Here is a 20,786-nt window from a genome sequence, read left to right on the forward strand (position 1 = left end):
CCCATTTTGTCACCTTACAACCACAAACAAGTACAAACTCGAAGTAGCCCATAAAGGTGAAGTGGAATTATTATTATTATTATTATTTTTTTTTTTTTTTGTATCAAATTATAATCTGAAAAGTCTGACATGTAAAAGTATGCAGACCTGTTTACTCTGAACCCCCTACATTAATTCCAGTGCAATCAATTGCCTTCAGAAGTCACTTAGTTTTAATTTAATAGCTGTGTGTAATTTGGCCTATGAAGGCGTCAGTGGTTTGTTAGCAAACAATAGTGAACAAACAGCATCATTAAGATCAAGGAACTCACCAGACAGGTCAGAGATAAAGTTGTGGAGAAATTTACAGCAGGGTTAGGTTATAAAAACATATCCCAAGCCCATGGAGGGGCTACAGAGAATGTCTCCACAGGACAACTAAGTCAAAAGCCTAAAACATTTATTTTAACAGCCCAAATCAGCACAAACGCAACACTTACAAATGAGACTACTTGGGTGCGGTTTGGACACCACTGAGGGGTTGTGTGATGTCATCCATTAAATAATTTACACCTAATAACACAAAAACTAAAATAGCACAAACATTTATTTTAACAGTACAGACCAGCACTAGCAAACGAGACCACTTTGGTGCAGTTTGACCACAGATGAGGCTTTGTTACATAACTGGTATGTAAAAACAAATGTTTAATTTCTAAATAACAATATCAGCAAATAAAATGTTTAATATCTCTCATTTTCGTTTTTGATTATACAGCTCTAAAAGGAATAAAAAATATGAGTTTCTTTGATTTTACCAAATTGAAAGCCGTCAATCCAAGCTGAGCTGCTTGAAGTTTTGCACCAGAAGTGGCATAAAGTTATCCAAAAGCATTGTGTAAGACTGGTGGAGGAGAACATGCCCCGATGCATGAAAACTGTGATTAAAACACAGGGTTATTCCAAATATTGTTTGACTGCACTCTTAAGGCTTTATGAATATAAACTTGTTTTCTTTTCATTATTCGAGGTCTGAAAGCTCTGCATCTTTTTGTTATTTCAGCCGTTTCTCATTTGCTGCAAATAAATGCTTTAAATGACAATATTTTTTCGGAATTTGGGAGAAATGTTGTTCGTAGTTAATAGAATAAAATGACTGTTTATTTTACTCAAACATATACCTATAAATAGCTAAATCAGAGAAACAGATTCAGAAACTGAAGTGATCTCTTATTTTATTGCAGAGCTTTATGAGGGGTCAGCTTCACTGAAGTAGGCCAGAGCACCAGGATGTGGTTAGTGGAAGAGTTGGCCGGCAGAGGGAGTCAGAGTGTTGCGAGGCACAGCAGTGAAATCTGATCCAACCATTTATTTATTTATTTATTTATTTTAACGCTTTTAATGCGATGCTCGTGGAAGTAATTTACCAGCTTCATGCGGTCAAACATCATTTCTTAACAATACAAAACTACACCAGTACCAGCTTCTAAATAAAGAATTAAACGGTGTTAGTGTGTTTTCCTGTTCACTAAAACGGTGTAATTGTGAGTTGTATTGGTGCAGGTAGGCTCAGTGTTGGGGAAATGGGTGGAAATCCACACCCTCAGTTAGATCAGCCACACCAGCAGAGTTCCTCACTGAACTGAACTCAACACACTTCACTGTGGAGAAGAGGAGCTGCAGCAGAGTTATGACTGGATAAGAGACAGACTGCAGTCATGCTGCGTGTTGTTGTTGAGTCCGCCTCAGGACTCCCCAAGAAGAATCTTGGAAATCCAGACCCCATCACTTACATCCTCTTTAAAGGTAAAGATTTTTACTTATTCTATGAGGCAGATTCTGGGACTGAGGTAAAACCCTAGTGCTAGACTTTGTTTCCTTCCTTTCTGTGGGAAACTTCCATTTAAACTGCTGTTTAGACCAAGATTAGGCACCCCTGATAATGTTCATGATTTTCCCTTATATCATTGGTTGTTTAGATCAGCAATTTTAGTTAAATATATCATATAGCAGATGAACACAGTGATTTTTCAGAAGAGAAATTAAGTTTATAGGATTTACAGAAAGTTTGCAATAATTCTTTAAACAAAATTAGGCTGGAACATAAATTTGAGCACCCTTGTCATTTTATTGATTTGAATAAATTTAATACTAATTATTGGAACACAAACCTTGTTTGGTAAGCTCATTGACCTCTCCTCTTTGCATCTTCTCTGAAAACAACTCTTAAATGACCTGAAAACAAAGATTGGTCAACATCATGGTTTAGAGGAAGAATACAAAAAGCTACATCAGAGATTTCAGCTTTCAGTTTTCACTGTGTGGAACATTTCTAGTTCTAGTTAAGGCTCAAAGTGGCAGGCCAAGAAAAATCTCAGATAAGCAGAGGAGAAGGATGGTGAGAACAGTCATAGTCAACCTACAGACCAGCTCCAAACACCTACATCATCATCTTGCCGCAGATGTTGTCACTGTGCATCGTTCAGCTATTCAGCGCACTTTGCATAAAGAGAGGCTGGGAGGTATGGGAAAATAATGCAGAAGAAGCCTTTTCTGCGCAAACAAATGCCACAAACAGAGTCGTTCCAGGTATGCTAAAGCACATTTGGACAAGCCAACTTCATTTTGGAATAAGGTTCCATGGACTGATGAAACCAAAATTTAGTTATTTGGAGGGTGGTATGCATGGCGGAAAAAGAACACAGCATAAACACAGGACAAACACTTTATTGCTCCCCACAGTAAAATTTGGTGGTGGTTTCATCATGCTGTGGGGCTGTGTGATCAGTGCAGGTAATGGGAATCTTGTTAAAGTTGAGAGTCGCACAGATTTCAGTCAATATCAGCAGATTCTTGAGAACAATGTTTAAGAATCAGTGACAAAGTTGTAGTAGCGCCGGGCCTGGATACTTTTAACAAGACAACGATCCTAAACACTGCACAAAATTTACTAAAGTATTAATGGAGAGGAGCAAGTACTTGAATATTATTAATTATTATTGAAAATCTGTGGTGTGATTTAAAGCACTTTATTGGGCTGTTCATGCTTAGGAACCATCAAACCTGACTGAACTGGAGATGTTTTGTAAAGAAAATGATAAAAAAAAAACCCCGCCAGACTCCATAGGAAGCATTTAGAAGCTGTTATTTCTGCAAAAGGAGGATCTATTAAATATTGATGTATTTTTTCTGTTGGGGTGCCCAAAGAGAATTATTGCAAACTTTCTGTAAATCCTTTAAACTTCATTTCACTTCTCAAATATCATTGTGCTTGTTTGCTATATGATGAACTTCCTGATCTGAAAAACCAATGATTTATAAAGAAAAATCATGAAAATAATCATGGGTGCCCAAAATAACTCATATAAATAAATCTCATCATGGATTTGTAAACATGTACTTACTTTATTGGCAAATATGGATCTTTGTGTTTTGTGGTTTCTAATAGTATGCATCACTGTCCTTCTAACAGCTTCTATAATAATACGGCAGATATTTTTAGTGCACAAGCATCTGTCATATCCAATAATGTGCATGTTCATACCAAAACTAATAAAAAAGTCAGAGTAAATGCTGAGAAATCCTGTTACTGAGCTAAAATACAGCTCTTTTTATCAGGTCTCCTAATCAGGCCTAAATCCAGTCTACGAAATAAAAATAAACGCTGTTGACATTATCCTTGATAATTGATTTTACCAATTTGGCCATTATAAAACTCACATGTTCTTCTTTTTCAGACATTCTCCACCATGTGGAGTAATGAAGTGGTAACTTTAGCAAATCAGATTGGGAGTTTTTGGGAGAATTTACCAACATCTAAAGATGTTTCAGTAAAAATATTTGTATTTGACGCCACATATTGATTTGATGCGATACAACCAAAATGATACGATACATTGTCCCATCCCTAGTATCTACTTGCCTTTGAGCAAAGTATCTGTGAAATCCTTATTTCCATTCCAGTCTCTGCTCTTTTTTCAGCTTGCACTGTGGTTTGTGTGCTAATTATTTAGATAGTATCTACAACTGTTATCTAAAAACCACATTGTATTAGTGATCCATGCAGTAATTCAGCTCACTAAAAAAGTCTTCACATACTTTTTCTTGCAACTATTAACTATTGAATCATTTACAGAAACAGCATGATATACGCACGGATATGATGCAAATTCTCAAACACTGAATGGATATTTGCATTACTGCTCTTATTCAGTGCATGGCAGTTGCTTATCTTGAGATGGTGCTACAAGACTAGATAACTGATTCTTTAGTAAAGGTGTGATGGTAAAATTCTGGGGAAATACTTTAAATTCACAATGTTATTCTGACCTAGGTGTGATGGCATGCCTGTGTTTTGGAACAGTCTCTCAGTAGAAACTGCCTGTGACCTGGTTGAAATACTCACTGTTAAATATGGAAGCTTGTCTTGTAAAGAAAAACATTTTAAAAGGAATATCTCAGATACTTCAATCATTAAATAAAACATTTATGCACCCATGGAAAAATATAAATCATTGTATCAGTTTGAGGAATCTGAACTCACAGGACACACCCACTTATAAATACATCTACAGCAACAAAATGCCAATTTCAGTTGTAATTCGATTTTTCTTTTTTTTTTATAAAATTCTTTGCAGAAATCCTGTAGTTCTGTAATAGGATTGTTTTTCCTTACATTTACATAATACATTAACATAATATTTATTTATAAATATTATAACATATTTAGTTTTAAGGACTGTGAGAGGACCACTGTGCTATATTGCTAATGCATATCCACCCCCATGCTTTGTAGTTCTTTTCGTGAAATGCAGTTTCTTCTAACTTACTTAAGCAATAATACACTCGAGGTTTGTGCTATAACGTGTAATATTGGCACTGCTATGTTGCGGTCGTACATCAGCACAGCAGTGCCATATAACACGTTATAGCACAGACCTTGTGTGTATTATTGCGATTATAACACAGTTCCATTATCACTGTTTATTGAAATATGTTGATTCAAAGAGGATGAGAAAAATCGATCTGTTTGGTTGTAAACGCTCAGCAAGTTAAAATAGTTCCATTGCTGCTCTGTTTGTAAAATTTTAAATGTTGAGTTAGGTGAACCATCACTCTCAGTTCCTAATTGCAAATGGCGACATGCTTCTGACCTGGCATGAATAAAGTTCTCGGACTTTTTTAACAGAAATTGAGATTAATAATTTTAAGATTAATTTAAATTGAGATTTTTATTTCCTAATTTTATGAAAGATGTGCATTGGGAGTTTATTATGAAATGATTTATTTGATTAGGTTGACAGAGGCTTTATTTACTACTAATAGAAACAGACAAAAATGTTTGTAACTTCCATGCTTAACTCTATGTGGAAGAAGTTTTGGACACACCCTGACAGGCCCCTAATGCAAGTTCAGAACATTTGTTATATGATTAGGCTTAGGTAATGTGTAACCATAAGTTAAACGTCTTTTGTCCTTCTTTTAGGTGAAACAAAGAAAACTCGCTCCATTAACAGTGAAGTCAACCCAGTCTGGAAGGAGGTAGGCACATGCTCAAAAGAGACCATGTACTGTGTGTGTGTACATATATATATATATAGTGTGTGTAACTTATATCCTATTTTCTCACTTGTCATCACTATTGCTTTTACACAGTGCTGCATATTAAACTCCTCAGTAAATACTGAACAGTTTTGTAAACTGTAATGTTTTTTTCTTTCAGACACTTGAGTTTGATTTGAAGGGTTCCCCTCTCGATTCTTCTTCCTTCATTGATGTGATTGTGAAAGACTTTGAGACTATTGGAAAAGACAAGTAAGTCCAGTTTAACAGTGCTAAGAACTGGAACTGTAATTTTAATACTAGATAAACAGTGCAGGTATATGGAGCTGTTGAAAGTTGAAGCTGTTTTTGTAACTGTATTTTCGGGACGCTGTAACCAAATCAGATGCATTGCAGTTAATGCTAATGGAATTAGCTGGAACAGCTACAAGTGGCATTATTAAAGAGACTATTATTTTGCAGGTATCTAAATATACAAAAATCTAAACTTACATTGCCTTATGTTTCTATCTTTGTTTATAATGTTGTAACAATAATGTAGTAAGAACAACAATACATATATAAAAATTATAATAATACAGTATATGTTCAAATGCTCGTGGACACCCCTTCTAATAAGCGCATTCATCCAATTTAAGTCGTTCCAATTGCTGACACAGATGTGCAAACACATTTAAAGTTGGGGAATACAGGATGAGGTGAGGTAATGATCAACAGAAATGCTCCACAGAAATGCAGAAAGGCTTGGCTGGACAGTAGATGCCTTTAACAAAAACTGGATCAATTCTTTTTAGGACCCTTGTTTATTATAATTTCCTTCCACCTCATTTTTATATTTAAGTTACAAAATATTGGTGCTTTTAAATGGTGCTGTTATACTTTGTTTAAACAGTGTCCTTCAACTTCCCTTCATTCATTCCTGGAATCCTGTTTTACAGTTTTAATGGGCATCATGCCATTACCTACATGACTTTATTATTGAATATTTGCTGTCTGGTGAGACGGCAGGGATACAGAAAATACCACTTGATATAATATGCTTTTAATACAGTAATAATATACAGCTCTGGAAAAAAATAAGAGACCATTTAAAAATCCAAAAGCAGTATGTAAGACTGGTGGAGGAGAACATGCCAAGATGCATGTAAACTGTGATTAAAACCAGGGTTATTCCACCAAATATTGATTTCTGAACTCTTAAAACTTTATGATCATAAACTTTTTTTTTCTTTGCATTATTTGAAGTCTGAAAGCTCTGCATCTTTTTTGTTATTTTGACCAATTCTCATTTTCTGCAAATAAATGCTTTAAATGACAATATTTTTATTTGGAATTTGGGAAAATCTTTTGTCGTAGTTTATAGAATAAAACAACAATGTTCATTGTATTCAAACATTTACCTATAAATAGTTGAATCAGAGAAACTGATTCAGAAAGTGGTCTTTTAATTTTTTCCAAAACTGTATAGTGTGCCCATTTTTGCACATATACAATACAGTGGATATTTACAGATCAGCCACAACACTAAAACTGAGAGGTGATAAAAAATTAAATTAAATATCTTGTGACTGTGTGCTCCTGTTGTGAGGTGGTATTTACATATCAGGCATCAAATGAACAGTCAGTTATTGAAGGTGGAAGCAGGAAAAATCGGCAAGCATAAGGATCTGAGACGCCTTGACAAGAGTCATTATGATGGGTCAGAAAATCTTCAAAACATAGGGCATGTCTTGTTAGACACCAGCCAGTGAACCTGTCATTGATTTGCCTGGGGTCTAGCACGCATAAGATCTAGCACCAAATATCTGGAAAATATATTTTCACATTAAAGTTTTAGAACACACAGTGCAGACGAGTCAGAGTGCCCATGCTGATCCCATTCACCATGGAAAACATACAGTGGGCAGCCAGCATCAAAACTAGACCATGGAACATTATTATAAGCTAGCTGGGGATGAATGGGATGAATCATGCTTTGTGTTGCATAATGTGGATCGCTGTGTGTGTGTGTGTGTGTGTGTGTCACTTACCTGGAGAAGGCATGTACCAGGATGTAAATGGTGGAAAGAAGCCAGCTGGCTGAGGTAGTGTTATGCTCTGGCAGTCTTCTGTTTGGAAACATTGGATCCTGCCGTTCATGTAGATATTTTTGACATGTATCGCCTACCTAATCACGCAGGACAATGCCTACTGCAACACTGCAGAAACTGTCCCGTATTGGAAATGGTCATACCGGTATAATTTGTGCTCATGTCCAGGCAACATGAATTATAGAGGTTAAGCAAGGCCTGATACTGGGTTGCATAATATATAATATATCATGGAAGGCATTACCATCCACAGTGTTAATGATCAGGACTGTTTTCTAGCTAGAAAGCAAAGCCCATGGGAAAAAAGGCTAGTTTTTCACTTTTTTTTCAAATTTGACAGCTTTCTGACAGTGGATAGAGTTGACGGTTTTTCGCTATTGGATAAAGGTATATCTCTATAATTTAAACTGATTTGCTAGTTTATCAAGTCTGCCATGTACCTACACAGAATGGCTATTGTAAGATTACAGTAACTTTCTTTAGCCACAAAGCTCTTTGCTCAAAAAAAAAAAAATCAGCCCCCCTCTGCCCCGCCCATCAGTGGAAAGAGACAGTCACAGCCCCACTGCTGAGCAGATATTAGTGACAGATAGCAGTAACACTACCACGTGGGTGGAATGGTTAGTAACAGAGTGTATCAGACACAACAGTGTTACTGGGATGCTTTGTAACACTTCAGTGTGGGCGCTAGGTTGAGATTGGTCCACCACCCAAAAATACCCAGTAGGTTTTGAGAGGCCCACTGGTCCTGTGGTTGGAAATCGTCCAATGATGAAAAGCTAGAGAATGATTCACACAAACTGTGCTATAAAACATGAGCTGTCCCAATTTGTACATCTACTAGATCATTTTTTTAGCATCACATTGTTTTAATTGTTTTCTTGGATTTAGTTTTGGATTGGAAAAATATTGGGCCAAAATGGCAAAAACAAGCACTTTTGATGTTCATCCGAAAAAGCAAAACAACTAATAATTTATACAGAAAAATGATTCATTTATTTGAAGCCATATTGGCAGTATTTCTGCTAAAGTTAAGATGCTTCCAGCTGTAGCAGCAGGCCCAGAGTCTTCTCTCACTTCTGGCAGCCTGTCCAAGTGCTGCTGTGTACAGAATGGGGAGGGAGTGTGTGAGAGAGTCGGATGGGAGAGCTAAATAAAATCTACTCGCATAAATTAAATTAAATAAAGCGTTCAGCATCACTCATCATGCTTGGTATGAGTGGTGAAAAATCAAGCTGTGTAGGGCTAGCTGAGCTAATTTAACATTAGCATGTATGTATACCAAAATACTGTCTGCTATTCTCTGTGTGAATTCTACTCACATGTCACTTCAGTAGCACTGCTGAGGTACATTTATGACTAAAATTGTGTATGTGCTTTTCTTTGCAAAGCAAGACAAAACATGTTTAGGCTTAAAAATCAATTTAGTGTTGAAAACCGTTGCAAGTGTTATATAAACCAGTGAAAACCGTGTTCATTATTCAGTCTCTACTGTTATATTTTGGTTTTAGCTGAAAAGTTTCATTTTGGTGCATTCTTAGTATATAACAGTTATATGTTTTGAAAGATGTCACATACAAAAAGACAGTTAACTTACAAATAGCAACAGTGACACCAGCTGTACTACTTTCTCACACTTTGTGTAAAGTACTTTTCCGAAGTATGTGGTTTTTGCTTTTTCAACAACAGCAGTCTGTTGGGAAATGGCAGGATTGTCTGAAACTCTCAGGTGTGTCTCTAGACTGCATTGTTGGTCTCACGTTGTAGGTCCACACCCCTGAATCAACCACGTTCAGACTTGCTCTGCTAACAAGTGTGGGGGAAGAAAGTTGAGACAAATGTTTGGCAATAGTGGATGAGTGAATGATTCAGTGAGAGACAGCTGTGCTCGAGGAGAGCATGTCTTCATCTTAATCTATTGTCCTTTGTTAGATTTGCACATGCAAATTTAGAATCTCTCAGCCATGTCGTTTTGGGACGATACCATAATTAGAGGCAGGCAGTGATACCAGTTGAGCTCAGTGGGCAGAGGGTAATAGATGACCATGCTCTCTTCATTGAGTTCAGTTAGAGTCTGTAGAAAGATCATATGAGGATGTGCCTTGTTCAGGCTCATGATTTCCAAATAGGAGGGCGGATAGGGAGGGTGGACACAAGATTCATTCCAAGCATTTGGAGAGGAGAAAGAATGCTCAGTCCAACACTGAAAGGACAAAAAATGTCCGACTTAATTTGTTTACATGTAGCATTTACACTGCCTGACCAAAAAAAAATCTCCATCTGGACTAAACTAAGTAAATGATATGGGGTTACTGCGGTTGGTCAGGTCTGGGTTCAGCAACAGTATGCGCTGAAAGAATGAGGTCAGCTGACTACCTGAATATACTGAATACAGACCAGGTTATTTCATCAATGGATTTTTTTTTCTTCCCTGATGGAATTGGCATATTCCAAAATGACAATGCCAGGATTCGTTGGGGCTGGAAGTGTGATTCAGGAAGCATGAGATCATCATTTTCACACATGGATTGTTCACCACAGAGTCCAGATCTTAACCCCATTGAGAATCTTTGGGATGTGCTGGAGAACACTCTGTACAGAGGTCAGACTCTACCATCATCAATGCTGCAAGATCTTGGTGAAAAATTAATACAACATTGAATTAAAATAAATCTTGTGACATTGCAGAAGCGTATATAATCATTGCCACAATAAATGCGAGCTGCAATCAAAGCTAAAGGCGGCCCAATTCAATATTAGTGTGTGACCTTTGTTTTTGGCTAGGGAGTGTAGGTAAAACATGCAATGTTTTCATTTAAATTTAGGAAATTTAACCTACTTCTACATAAGGATTGGTCCTTTGAGCCTTGTGTACCTGCATACACATTGCTCAGGAGTATAAATTAGCCTTTATCCAGCAACTTCCTGGTATTACAAAGGTAGGCCAATGTAGTGTTAAGAGTGTTGAAGGTCTCTTATTGATGTAGAACAGCACAGTTACACAGACCAGGAATTGAACCCAACCCCCCAGAATGCTTACTAGCAGTTAATGGTGTTTTCCATTGCACCAGCATCTACCATTGTTACTATGCCATTTTATGTTGGCAAATGACAATTTTGTTGTTCTAAACCTGACTTGTTTGACCCAATGTTGGGTGGTTATTTTCTGAATGTTGACTCCCCTACTGATCACTGTGACATCTGACATCTTTTAATTCCAGTATCTTTTTGTGTTTATTTAAATCAGCTGTCGATCCAGGTCTATCTGTAACGTTTACCTGGAAAACAACAAAAAAAAAGCAGTTAAAAAGCAGTGCATGCTATTTCATCCTATGCAAACATAAGGTTATTGGCTATTTTCTTTAAAGATCCTCATATCTGTTCACATGTCTTTGTTCATGTCTTTAAAATGTAGGTTATCTAAGTTGCTGTTTGCTTTAGACTGTTGAGTGCGCTAAGCTGAAATAGTATTAGTCACATAAAGTACATATTCTCAGGGCGGACTGATCACACACACTGTGAGAGGAAAGAGTGTGCAGTGTGCTGATTGTCCCTGGCAATTTAACCCAATGATAAAGTACAATGATGTCCGTGCTTCCTTACCAGTTTTAGGCCACATCTCTGTAATGCCGTTATCAGGAACCCGTCAGTTCAGAAAGAGGGCACAGCTCTTTCTATAGAAGAAAGGCAGAGAGGAAATAGCTCATTATATAACACATGTTCATGCAACAATTCCTTATTGTTTGTTTAAGCCTCTCTTTTCAATTCACTGAGAGTTTGGGGAACAGAAGGTTCTGTTATAGTCATTAGGCAGCAGTCAATATCTCACCACTTCTTCCTACTTGTCCAAACATTTCTGCCTTTATTGCAGGCGTTAGGTTAGAGGCATGGACCATCCAAATAAAGTGATACCAAAATTGTTACACCGAAAAAAGTGATATATGAGCACTTAGCCCACCCTACAAAAGCTAATTTCAGGTAATTAGCAAAATAGGTTATTTTGTCAGTAAACAAATTCAATTATAAATCATAAATGTAAAGCACACTGAGCACAAAGATTGACCAATAATTTTTCATTTACTGGGTCTGTCTCACTCGATCACTCTCAAAAAGTGAGTCTTAATTTCCAGGTGTCAAGGAGTCACTATCAGTATGCAGGAAATTCCCATGAGTTGAGGGAGAGGTGGGATGTCTGACTTGAGTATGAGTATTTTTTTTATTATTGTGACTATTTTAATTAATGTGACTTAATTTTGACTAATCTGACGAAGAACAAAATCATAGTGTGGCTCAGTTTCATATTTCGGGGCCACTAATAAATTCCACCAAAATCAAACAGTTTCTCAGTATCCACAAAAATCATTGACCAAATCCATCCTACTAGAAATGGCCTCAGGATAAGTGCCTTAATTACCAACTTGTAACAAGGAAGTAGAATAATAAGAAGTGTTTGTGTTGAAGGGTGCAGTCAAGACATTTGCTTACACTGACATGGATTAGTGGTTGGTTATTTTGGGCTGGGCATTGTGGCTAAATTTTTACTCTGTGTCACGCCACAGTTAATGGCAGCATTATTTATCTTATAAAAAGGATAAATGGATGTTCAATGAGTTCTGTTAGAGTCGCTAGTCTGTTCACACAGACAGTTCTAGCCAGATTCTGGTGGTTACGAAACATTACCATCAGCTGCACTGTCCACTGTGGATGGAATTGCCTTCTATAAAGTTTTCAAAACAATGTTGATTAAGTAATGTTTTAATGCCTCCCTAATAAGATATCCCCTCACAATATATGCTATGAAAAAAGATTCAATTAGGGATAAACAGCTCTGGAAAAAAACATAAGAGACCACTTACAAATGATGAGTTTCTTTGAGTTTACCAAATTGAAAACCTCTAGAATATAATCAAGAGGACGATGTATGATCACAAGCCATCAAACCAACCAAACCTGAACTGCTTGGATTTTTGCACCAGGAGTGACATAAATTATCCAAAAGCAGGTGGAGAAGACTGGTGGAGAAGAACATGCCAAGATGCATGAAAACTGTGATTAAAAACTCTGCATCTTTTTTGACCATATTTTTATTTGGAATTTGGGAGAGATTTTGTCTGTAGTTAATAGAATAAAACTACAATGTTCATTTTACTCAAACATCTACCTGTACATAGTAAAATCAGAGAAAACTGATTCAGAAACTGAAGTGGTCTCTTAATCTTTTCCAGAGCTGTATATTTTTCAGTCAGTGCTATGTACTTTTTGGCTATGCTTGCCATTGAAAACACTGTAGCTGCTAACTAACCTGTGCCAGATTAGTTTGAAAAGTGCTTGGGTATTTCCCCAGGCCTTAATTGTAGTGTTGATGAAATACTGTCCTCCATATTGTTTTTACCCCACTGGCCTTTAAATCACCACCACCAGCTGCAGCAGCAGGGCTCCTCTTCCTGCCACTGTGTACCTGTATCTGACTTTTAAAAAACGCTTCCTGATGGTACTGTATAAATACTCAATTAATATGTGTGCTTAAGGCAGCTCAGCATGTCAATATACAGTGGGTGTGATCATCGCAATGCAGTGTTTGCCACTGAAGCACTCCCAGTCTGTATATACACACACACAGTTCTGTGGCAAAGAAGGAAAACCGGGTGAGGGACTCCTTTGAAAATAGTCCCGAATGACGGGCTGGTGTGGGCTGTGGAGGAGTTTGTTTGCGTTGGGAGGAGGCTTTCATTTGGCCGGGAGCATGAGTGATTTCACAAAGCACACCCGGGGCTTTAGGATTTTTCAGCTCACTACAATCACATGGCTGGACTCAGACTCACTTTTCAGTTTATGAGGTTTTTATAGAGCTGAGAATGCCAAATCTCAGCTGTTCCTCTGACCTTTCTGTCCGGAGATGTGAGCAGAGTCCTAGGCGTTCAGTCTCTACCTTATGAAAATGTGTCAACAGCAACCTGGCCTTGACTTACTATGTAACTCAGGGCCAAATACTAGCTCATGCTTCTTTTTCTTAGTTTATCTCAGGTGTATTACATCATACTGTTATAGCCCTGATATTTCACTTTACCCTAAAACTAGTAGAAACTTGGTTTCTGAACAATAAGCCTCATTCTCCAAGATCTTACTAAGAATTTTCTTACATAAGTTCCCAATAAAGTTGTAAAAAAATGTAAGATTCCTGATGTGTCTGACTTACTAACAGGTATAACATATTTTTAAGTTTCTTGTCTTATAATCTGATGTGCTTTATGTATGAATTTTAGCAGTCAGGTTGTAAGGAGCAGTAAAGCCTCTACGCTGAAGTACAGTGTTATACAGGAGATTCAGTTTAGTTTCTACAGCACAGAGACTCGAGCCTGGAGCAGTATTAGCATTAGCCGCTAACCACGCTAAGCGCTAGCTCTTTTGCCGTCCAAAAGTAAGTATTATCAGCCTGCCTGCTGCTGCAAACCTGGCTAGCACTGCTGAAGCAGCATTAGCCACTAACCATGCTAAGCGCTAGCTCTTTTGCCATTCAGAGGCAAAAATATAGGACTGTATTATGCATGTGTACCGTGTTAAAAAAAAGCTACGTGGGAAGAACTGCTAGCTAATATCACCCTGGCTTACCAGAGCACTCAGGGTTTCTCAGTTCCTAGCTCTGTTGGGTGGCAGTAGTGGAAATCTGTGAATCTAAGCTTACTATAAATAAACATAAGCGCTTTTTTACTCACCCAAATAAACAGTTTTCAGGAGAGAAATCTGTGTAGATTAATATCCAGTGCTCTTTTGACTTTAATAGAAAATGTTTTTTTTTTTTAAGAATTACCGTTTTGTTTACTTAAGATGGTGACCACCACACCCTGTTTCTTACTAGTGTGGCATAATGCGTTTTATAACAGTGCGCCTTATGTATAAAATAGACCAGAAAATAGACATTTATTGATAGTGAGCCATATAATAGGGTGCACCTTATAGTGGGAAAAACACAGTACTGTTAGACTTATAGATCCCAGGTTCTCATATATTTCACAAATCCCAAACGAAAAGAAAATGCTGGTAAATATGACAATCTTTTTAAAATCTGCATACATTTCTTTTCAAGGACAGTTTGTGAATGATGCTAATTGCTTTTTTCCTGTTGCACTGGATTTACAAGTAAAAGAAACTAGCATCATGCTAACAGGTTTGTTCCATTTTCCAGGTTAATAGGATCAGCTAAAATCTATTTGAAAGATCTTGCAAGTGGACAAGCAAAGTCACTCCCTTCCAAAAATTTGGCTTTGCTCGGTGACAGTGGGCAAAATATTGGAGTAAGTGTTTTTTTTTTTATCTTTATAAATAAATTCAAATAATTTTCTATTAAGTAAGTAGGCATATAGAGGGACAATACATTTTAGATTTTATAAAAATGTATATTTTTATATTAATTTAATAGGAGTTAAAAAAAATTATTTAGGCAATTACCATTGCCTTTTTAACATCTTTAACTCTAATCCTATTTTTAGATCTTATTAAGATGGTTATGTTTCTACAGTAAATGATTCAGTATCTACTATAAATGATTCTATTTCTACAGTAAATGATTCAGTATCTACTATAAATGATTCTCTTTCCATTATAAATTATTCTGCATCTACAATAAAATATTCCATATTTACCATGAAATATGTAGTTACTAGTAGTAACAAATAATTAAGTACCTGCTATGAATTATTCAGTTATTGTATTTTGTATTGTATTATGTACTGTAATTGTGTCAGTAGCTGCTTTAAATGATTTCACATTGTGTGAGTATTAGAGTATGGGTACACATACTTGCCTTTAAAGGTGAAATGGTTACATGAACTTTTAATAACTCATTAAACTTAAAATGAGGTTCTTCATGGTTGAAAACACAGTTTTTTTGTTAGAAATGTCAAAGTCTTTTGAGCCGCGATCAATCTGTTTAGGGAATGTGCAGGAAAGGTAAACAGTACTTTTAGATTTAGTGATAGTTACCATCTTACTGTGAAAAAGTCAAGAGACCATCATATTTAAGTTAAAAAGCCAGAACAAGGGATTCATTTTCAGGTGATATTAAATGATTAGATACAATATAAGCTACTTGCAGAAAGAAGAGGAAATGTAAATAATTAAATAAATAAAAAAATGCATTTTAGCTGATCAAGAAACCCCTACAGAAAAAGCAATCAGACACACAAGAAAAACATTTGGTAAAATTGGGCTGTTATTCTCCAAAAAATGTACAGATCATTAACTTCATTGAATTAGCTTGTATGTCTAATTGGATATTTAGAAGCAGAAAATTCTCAGAGAACTCTTCTCTCTTCTGTACTATTTTTAGGGCACTATTGACCTGGTTATTGGATATGAACCCCCAGCCAATTCTGCTCCCAACCCAAACGATCAGCCGGATGGGGAAGGAAACACAGGTATGCTGTATTTTAACTCAGTTCCATTTTGTCTTTTGTGTAATGCTCTTGGCTGTTGAGCATAGAGCAGGTGAGTATAGAGCGTAGCAGATAATATTATGATGGATCAGTGGGGGTTAAGCAATGGCTTTAATCCTGTTTGGAATGTTGAATCACACCTTTTCAGTGTTTCCTAGTGGAAAATTGCATCACTCTGTGCCAAGTATTACAGGCTATCCTATTGCTGACAGTTCTCATTACACCAGAGTAAGTTAAAACGCTGGTTTCTGTCATTGACTTTAGTTTTTGGTGAGAGCTTTCCAGTCCTGTTTAGCCAGTTTAAATGGAAACAAGAAGGTTTATATTCAATTATTTTGAGTGGATGGATAAAAGTTTGTTCAGCAGTTAGCTTTGCTGATGTGAGTACTTGTAATCCTTTCCTGAATGGCACACTTTCACATGCATTTCTGGACAAGCTGATACAGAACTGTCACTGAAAGTGAAATGCAGGTTAATATTTTGTGCCTGTGCCTGTGTAGTGACAAAAGATCCTGTTCAGTGGAGGATATTAAGTACAAATAAATTAATTACGTATTACGTTAATACAAAATGTAAAAAACAGTTATTATTATTAAATTATTAAATATTATTTATTTTAATCTTTATTTTTGATGGCTGTTTTTATGTTTAATATTAATGTACAAAAATAAAAATAATATCATTATAATTTTACCATTTCTCTAGAATTGAGCTGTCCATGTGTTTCTTAATCTTAAACATTTCTCAGTGAATAATAAAATAAAGGAATTAAAAATAAGTATACTAAAATAGTCAAATAAATTGCTGATGTACAAGTTTTAGCTTTTTTATTTATTTATTTTGTGCTGATTGTTTGAGCAGGTGGTGTTGATGGAGGAGATGGAGGAGACACCACTGATATTGGGGGTGTACCATCCTCCTCTCAGCAGAACCAGAGAGTTCAGTGGAGGAGCAGAAAACAGCAGCGGCCTTTATCCAATAAACCTCAGGACTTTCAGGTAGAGTGGCCAGTTCAATCTGATTACGTATCTTTAAGATATATTTATATTGCACTCAGTTTTCTTTTGCGTGTAATAGTGTTATAGAGAAATAGAGTTTTTACATAGTGTGTGTTTTTCACATGCAATAATGTGTGAGGAATAGGGAATAAGTTGTATATACATATATATCTATATATATATATATATATATATATATATATATATATATATATATATATATATATATATTTCTTCAATAGCTTGTTTAGGGTGTAATTAGAATATTGCATATATTCTGCTCTGTCTAACTGACACTAGTGCACGTGTAATTATACATTTTTACATCCCTTACATGAGTTTTATTATTATAGCTCCTGTGAATATTGATTCATGTTTTTTCTTCATTTTTAAGATCCGGGTCCGAGTTATCGAGGGGCGCCAGCTGCCGGGAAACAACATTAAGCCTGTAGTCAAAGTAAACGTTTGTGGAGAAACTCACAGAACTCGCATCAAAAGAGGAAATAATCCATTCTTTAACGAGGTTAGCAGATTTAGGTTTTCTGAAATCACTAATTCAAATGCTTTCTGACATTACAATTTTAAAAAAGTCCAAATAATGTTGTTACTGCAAACATTAAGGTTTTTCCAGAATTATTGGATCTAAGGATTTTATTCTGAATAGCACGGTATAGGACCACCTATACCGTGCTATTCATACCTGGCAACCCCATGTGTGGAGATGGGGTGGGATCAAAGGATAAGACACTGATTTTCACTTGGTAACGGACAATACATGAAAGAGTCTAAAGCATCTCTGTCAAGAGTTGCCAGAGCTTAAACTTAGCATGTTTCCTTAATATCTGATTACACATCCTGATCATTTTATAAGTTACTATAGACAATTTAATATGCATTAATTCTAAAGTTCGTAAAAGTTTATGGAATTTTATATTTTTACAGATTTTCTTTTACAATGTCCACATGCTTCCCTCAGAACTCTTCGATCAACACGTCAGCATACGGGTAAATAAAAAATATTTTAATTTACTTACTTTTATATACAACACTTACATTTCACATTTTAATCTACTTAGAGACAACACTGGTGTATATATGCTGATAAAAAATATCCCACACTTAGACCTAATGTTTAAGTCTGTGGAACGTTTTTGGAGTTTGTTTCAGTCTATTCACTAATGAGTTAAATTTAGCATTGCCTGGAGTTTATGTTCAGTGTAAACAGTAGGCAAGTCCCTATTAACTGTACTAGGTAAATAACATGCTATTATTTCTCTCTGTGCAGGTGTATAATTCATCCTCCCTCAGAGCTGACAGCCTCATGGGAGAATTTAAGGTATTGCAGTCAGTTTTTATACAATATTCCTTATTCCTGGATTAATGTATTTAATCAGAAATTATGCAGTAATCGTTAATAAAGTAAAAATATATATATTTATATGCTTTACTTCCTTCATCTTTCCTCAGATTGATATCGGCTACATCTACGATGAACCAGGTGTGTTCCAGGAATTAATGATTATGAATATGTTCCCCACTAAATTTGCATAATGTCTAGTTGTTTACAGACACCCTGTGTGCTTTCTGACAACAGCTCACTGTGTCATGAGGAAATGGCTGCTCCTAAACGACCCGGACAACTCAAGCTGTGGAGCAAAAGGCTACCTCAAAGTCAGCGCATTCATCGTGGGGACAGGAGATGATCCTCCGGTACTGTTTTTTATTTCTTAGTAAACTCACAGTCAAACATAAATGTAAAAAAAAAATTGAAGAATTGTTTCTTGAACCAGAAAAAAAAAATCCAAGGGCCCTATCTTACATGAAGCACGTTGCAATGCTCATTGCTACCTTACATTCCACAAATATCTATTTTCACACTTTCCTGCTGCACTGTTTAAATAGCAACAGTGCTTGTGAATATATCTACGCTAATGGGTGTGGTGGTCCGCAAGGAAGGTGTGTTCAGGTGCTTTTCTGGCATATTGCTATCTTGCAATGCAGATACGCAGTGCACTTTCACACACAAGAACATGGTGCAGTGCACAAACCCAACTTTTGCATCAACAATAAACAGAATACAAAACAAAATAACATTGCTCTTCCCATAAATGTTTCCCATGAATCCCAGTTTCCTCTGCTGAGACGTGCTACAGTGCTGCCCCAATAAAATAACAATCTGCCAAAGTCAGAGCATACCTGACTTTTAAAGGGAATGGCAAGTGACAGGCTGATTGGTTTATTTTAACTTACGTCCAAAACACACCCATTACTAATTAATAGAATTAGTACATGACTTTTGCGCTTTTTGAGCCATGCAAGCCGTATTTTTTTTCAGTCATAATTATAGCAAAGACACACTGATACACCATAAATGAAGCAGTGTGGCATGCGGTTGATGGCTCATCTGTAGATCACAAAAGTATGGCCCCAAGTGTGTAAGGAAACACTGAAAAAGAGGTGCTTTCAGGTTCATCTTGTGATTTTTTTCTATTGCCATTTGTGTAGGTGCTGAGCTCAGTAATTTTATCGGTTTATTAAATAGGTAGAGAAAACGGATCGAGACACTGATAGTGATGATGTGGAGAGTAACCTTCTGCTACCTGCTGGAATCGCTCTGAGATGGGTCACCCTGCAGTTGAAAGTGTTTCGTGCTGAGGACATTCCCCGGAGTAAGCCAGTCATATTTCATTTATCAAACAGTATTTCTCATATTGCTCAGCTTAGTGCATTAGATCAGTATACAGATTTTTGCATTGTGTCAATACTGGGTAGGCCTGTTTTTATAAAATACTTCACTGTCACAATTATAGACAAGCATAATTAAACTACACTAATAATCAGGTTTGGGAGGGTGACTTTAAAAATGTTATTATTCATGTAATTATAACTCAATCTAATAGATATCTGTTTTTAAAAAAACAACATAATCTGGTTACTTTTAGTTACTTTTTAATTACTTGCCACCTACTAAAATTGAGAGAAATACAGAGAATAGAACTGTCACATGACATCACTGTAACATTCAGTCTGTTATTCCCCAACACTGCAATAACATTTGGTCATGTCTTTACCTAAGCATGTTAAATAAACAGCCACAGTGCATACTAGACAAAGAAGTGAAGCGAATTTGAAAATAAGTAGATCCAGGAATGACATCCACTGAAATGCTTCCCAAATGCTGCAAATAAGATTTAAACAATGTTGAAAAAAGAATTTTGGACCATTCTATCCTACAGATGTGGTACAGTTTTTCAATTCCATCATTCTGGGATTTCTTGCATGCACAGACCTGTTTAGGTCATGCCACAATATTTTGATAGGGTTAAGGTCAGGATTTCACTTCAAAAACATTCCAAAACACAAATGCTCTTCTTTTTAAACCATTTTTTAGCTGTTTTACTTATGTGCTGTGGGTCATTGTCTTGTGGCTATACCCAATGTCTCTTTTCTCTAATGAAATGTTTTTATATACCATTGTATTTATTATTATATTATTACTTCAGTAATCACAGATAATGCAGGCTTTAAAACCACCCTAAACCATCATGCACTCTCCACCTTGTTTCACAGTTAAAATTGGATTTTTGTGTAAAATCAACAGAGGTCCGAGTCAGACGTTCAGATAGTAAACCGATCTTGCACGTCTACAGACATCCAACAGAGGTCCAAGTCAGATGTTCAGATATTGCACCTGTTTTGTACATCCACCAGACACAGAAGAAAGG

At 36.3% G+C, this 20,786-nt stretch overlaps 1 protein-coding gene across 1 annotated transcript in view; it reads left to right on the forward strand.

Annotated features, from left to right (window-relative positions):
• Nucleotides 1-1,455: 1,455 nt before the first annotated feature.
• The window catches only part of myof (myoferlin), a 50,709-nt gene continuing 31,378 nt past the window's right edge, over nucleotides 1,456-20,786 (forward strand). Inside the window, exons 1-12 of the mRNA XM_049464842.1 lie at nucleotides 1,456-1,785; nucleotides 5,465-5,520; nucleotides 5,702-5,793; nucleotides 14,815-14,923; nucleotides 15,958-16,045; nucleotides 16,925-17,061; nucleotides 17,456-17,584; nucleotides 18,004-18,066; nucleotides 18,347-18,397; nucleotides 18,529-18,559; nucleotides 18,656-18,771; nucleotides 19,604-19,730. Of these exons, the coding sequence (XP_049320799.1) occupies nucleotides 1,698-1,785; nucleotides 5,465-5,520; nucleotides 5,702-5,793; nucleotides 14,815-14,923; nucleotides 15,958-16,045; nucleotides 16,925-17,061; nucleotides 17,456-17,584; nucleotides 18,004-18,066; nucleotides 18,347-18,397; nucleotides 18,529-18,559; nucleotides 18,656-18,771; nucleotides 19,604-19,730 (1,087 nt within the window). The 5' untranslated portion in view covers nucleotides 1,456-1,697. The remainder of the gene's footprint in view (nucleotides 1,786-5,464; nucleotides 5,521-5,701; nucleotides 5,794-14,814; nucleotides 14,924-15,957; nucleotides 16,046-16,924; nucleotides 17,062-17,455; nucleotides 17,585-18,003; nucleotides 18,067-18,346; nucleotides 18,398-18,528; nucleotides 18,560-18,655; nucleotides 18,772-19,603; nucleotides 19,731-20,786) is intronic.

Source organism: Astyanax mexicanus, chromosome 15, assembly GCF_023375975.1.
Source record: "Astyanax mexicanus isolate ESR-SI-001 chromosome 15, AstMex3_surface, whole genome shotgun sequence".
NCBI lineage: Eukaryota > Metazoa > Chordata > Actinopteri > Characiformes > Acestrorhamphidae > Astyanax > Astyanax mexicanus.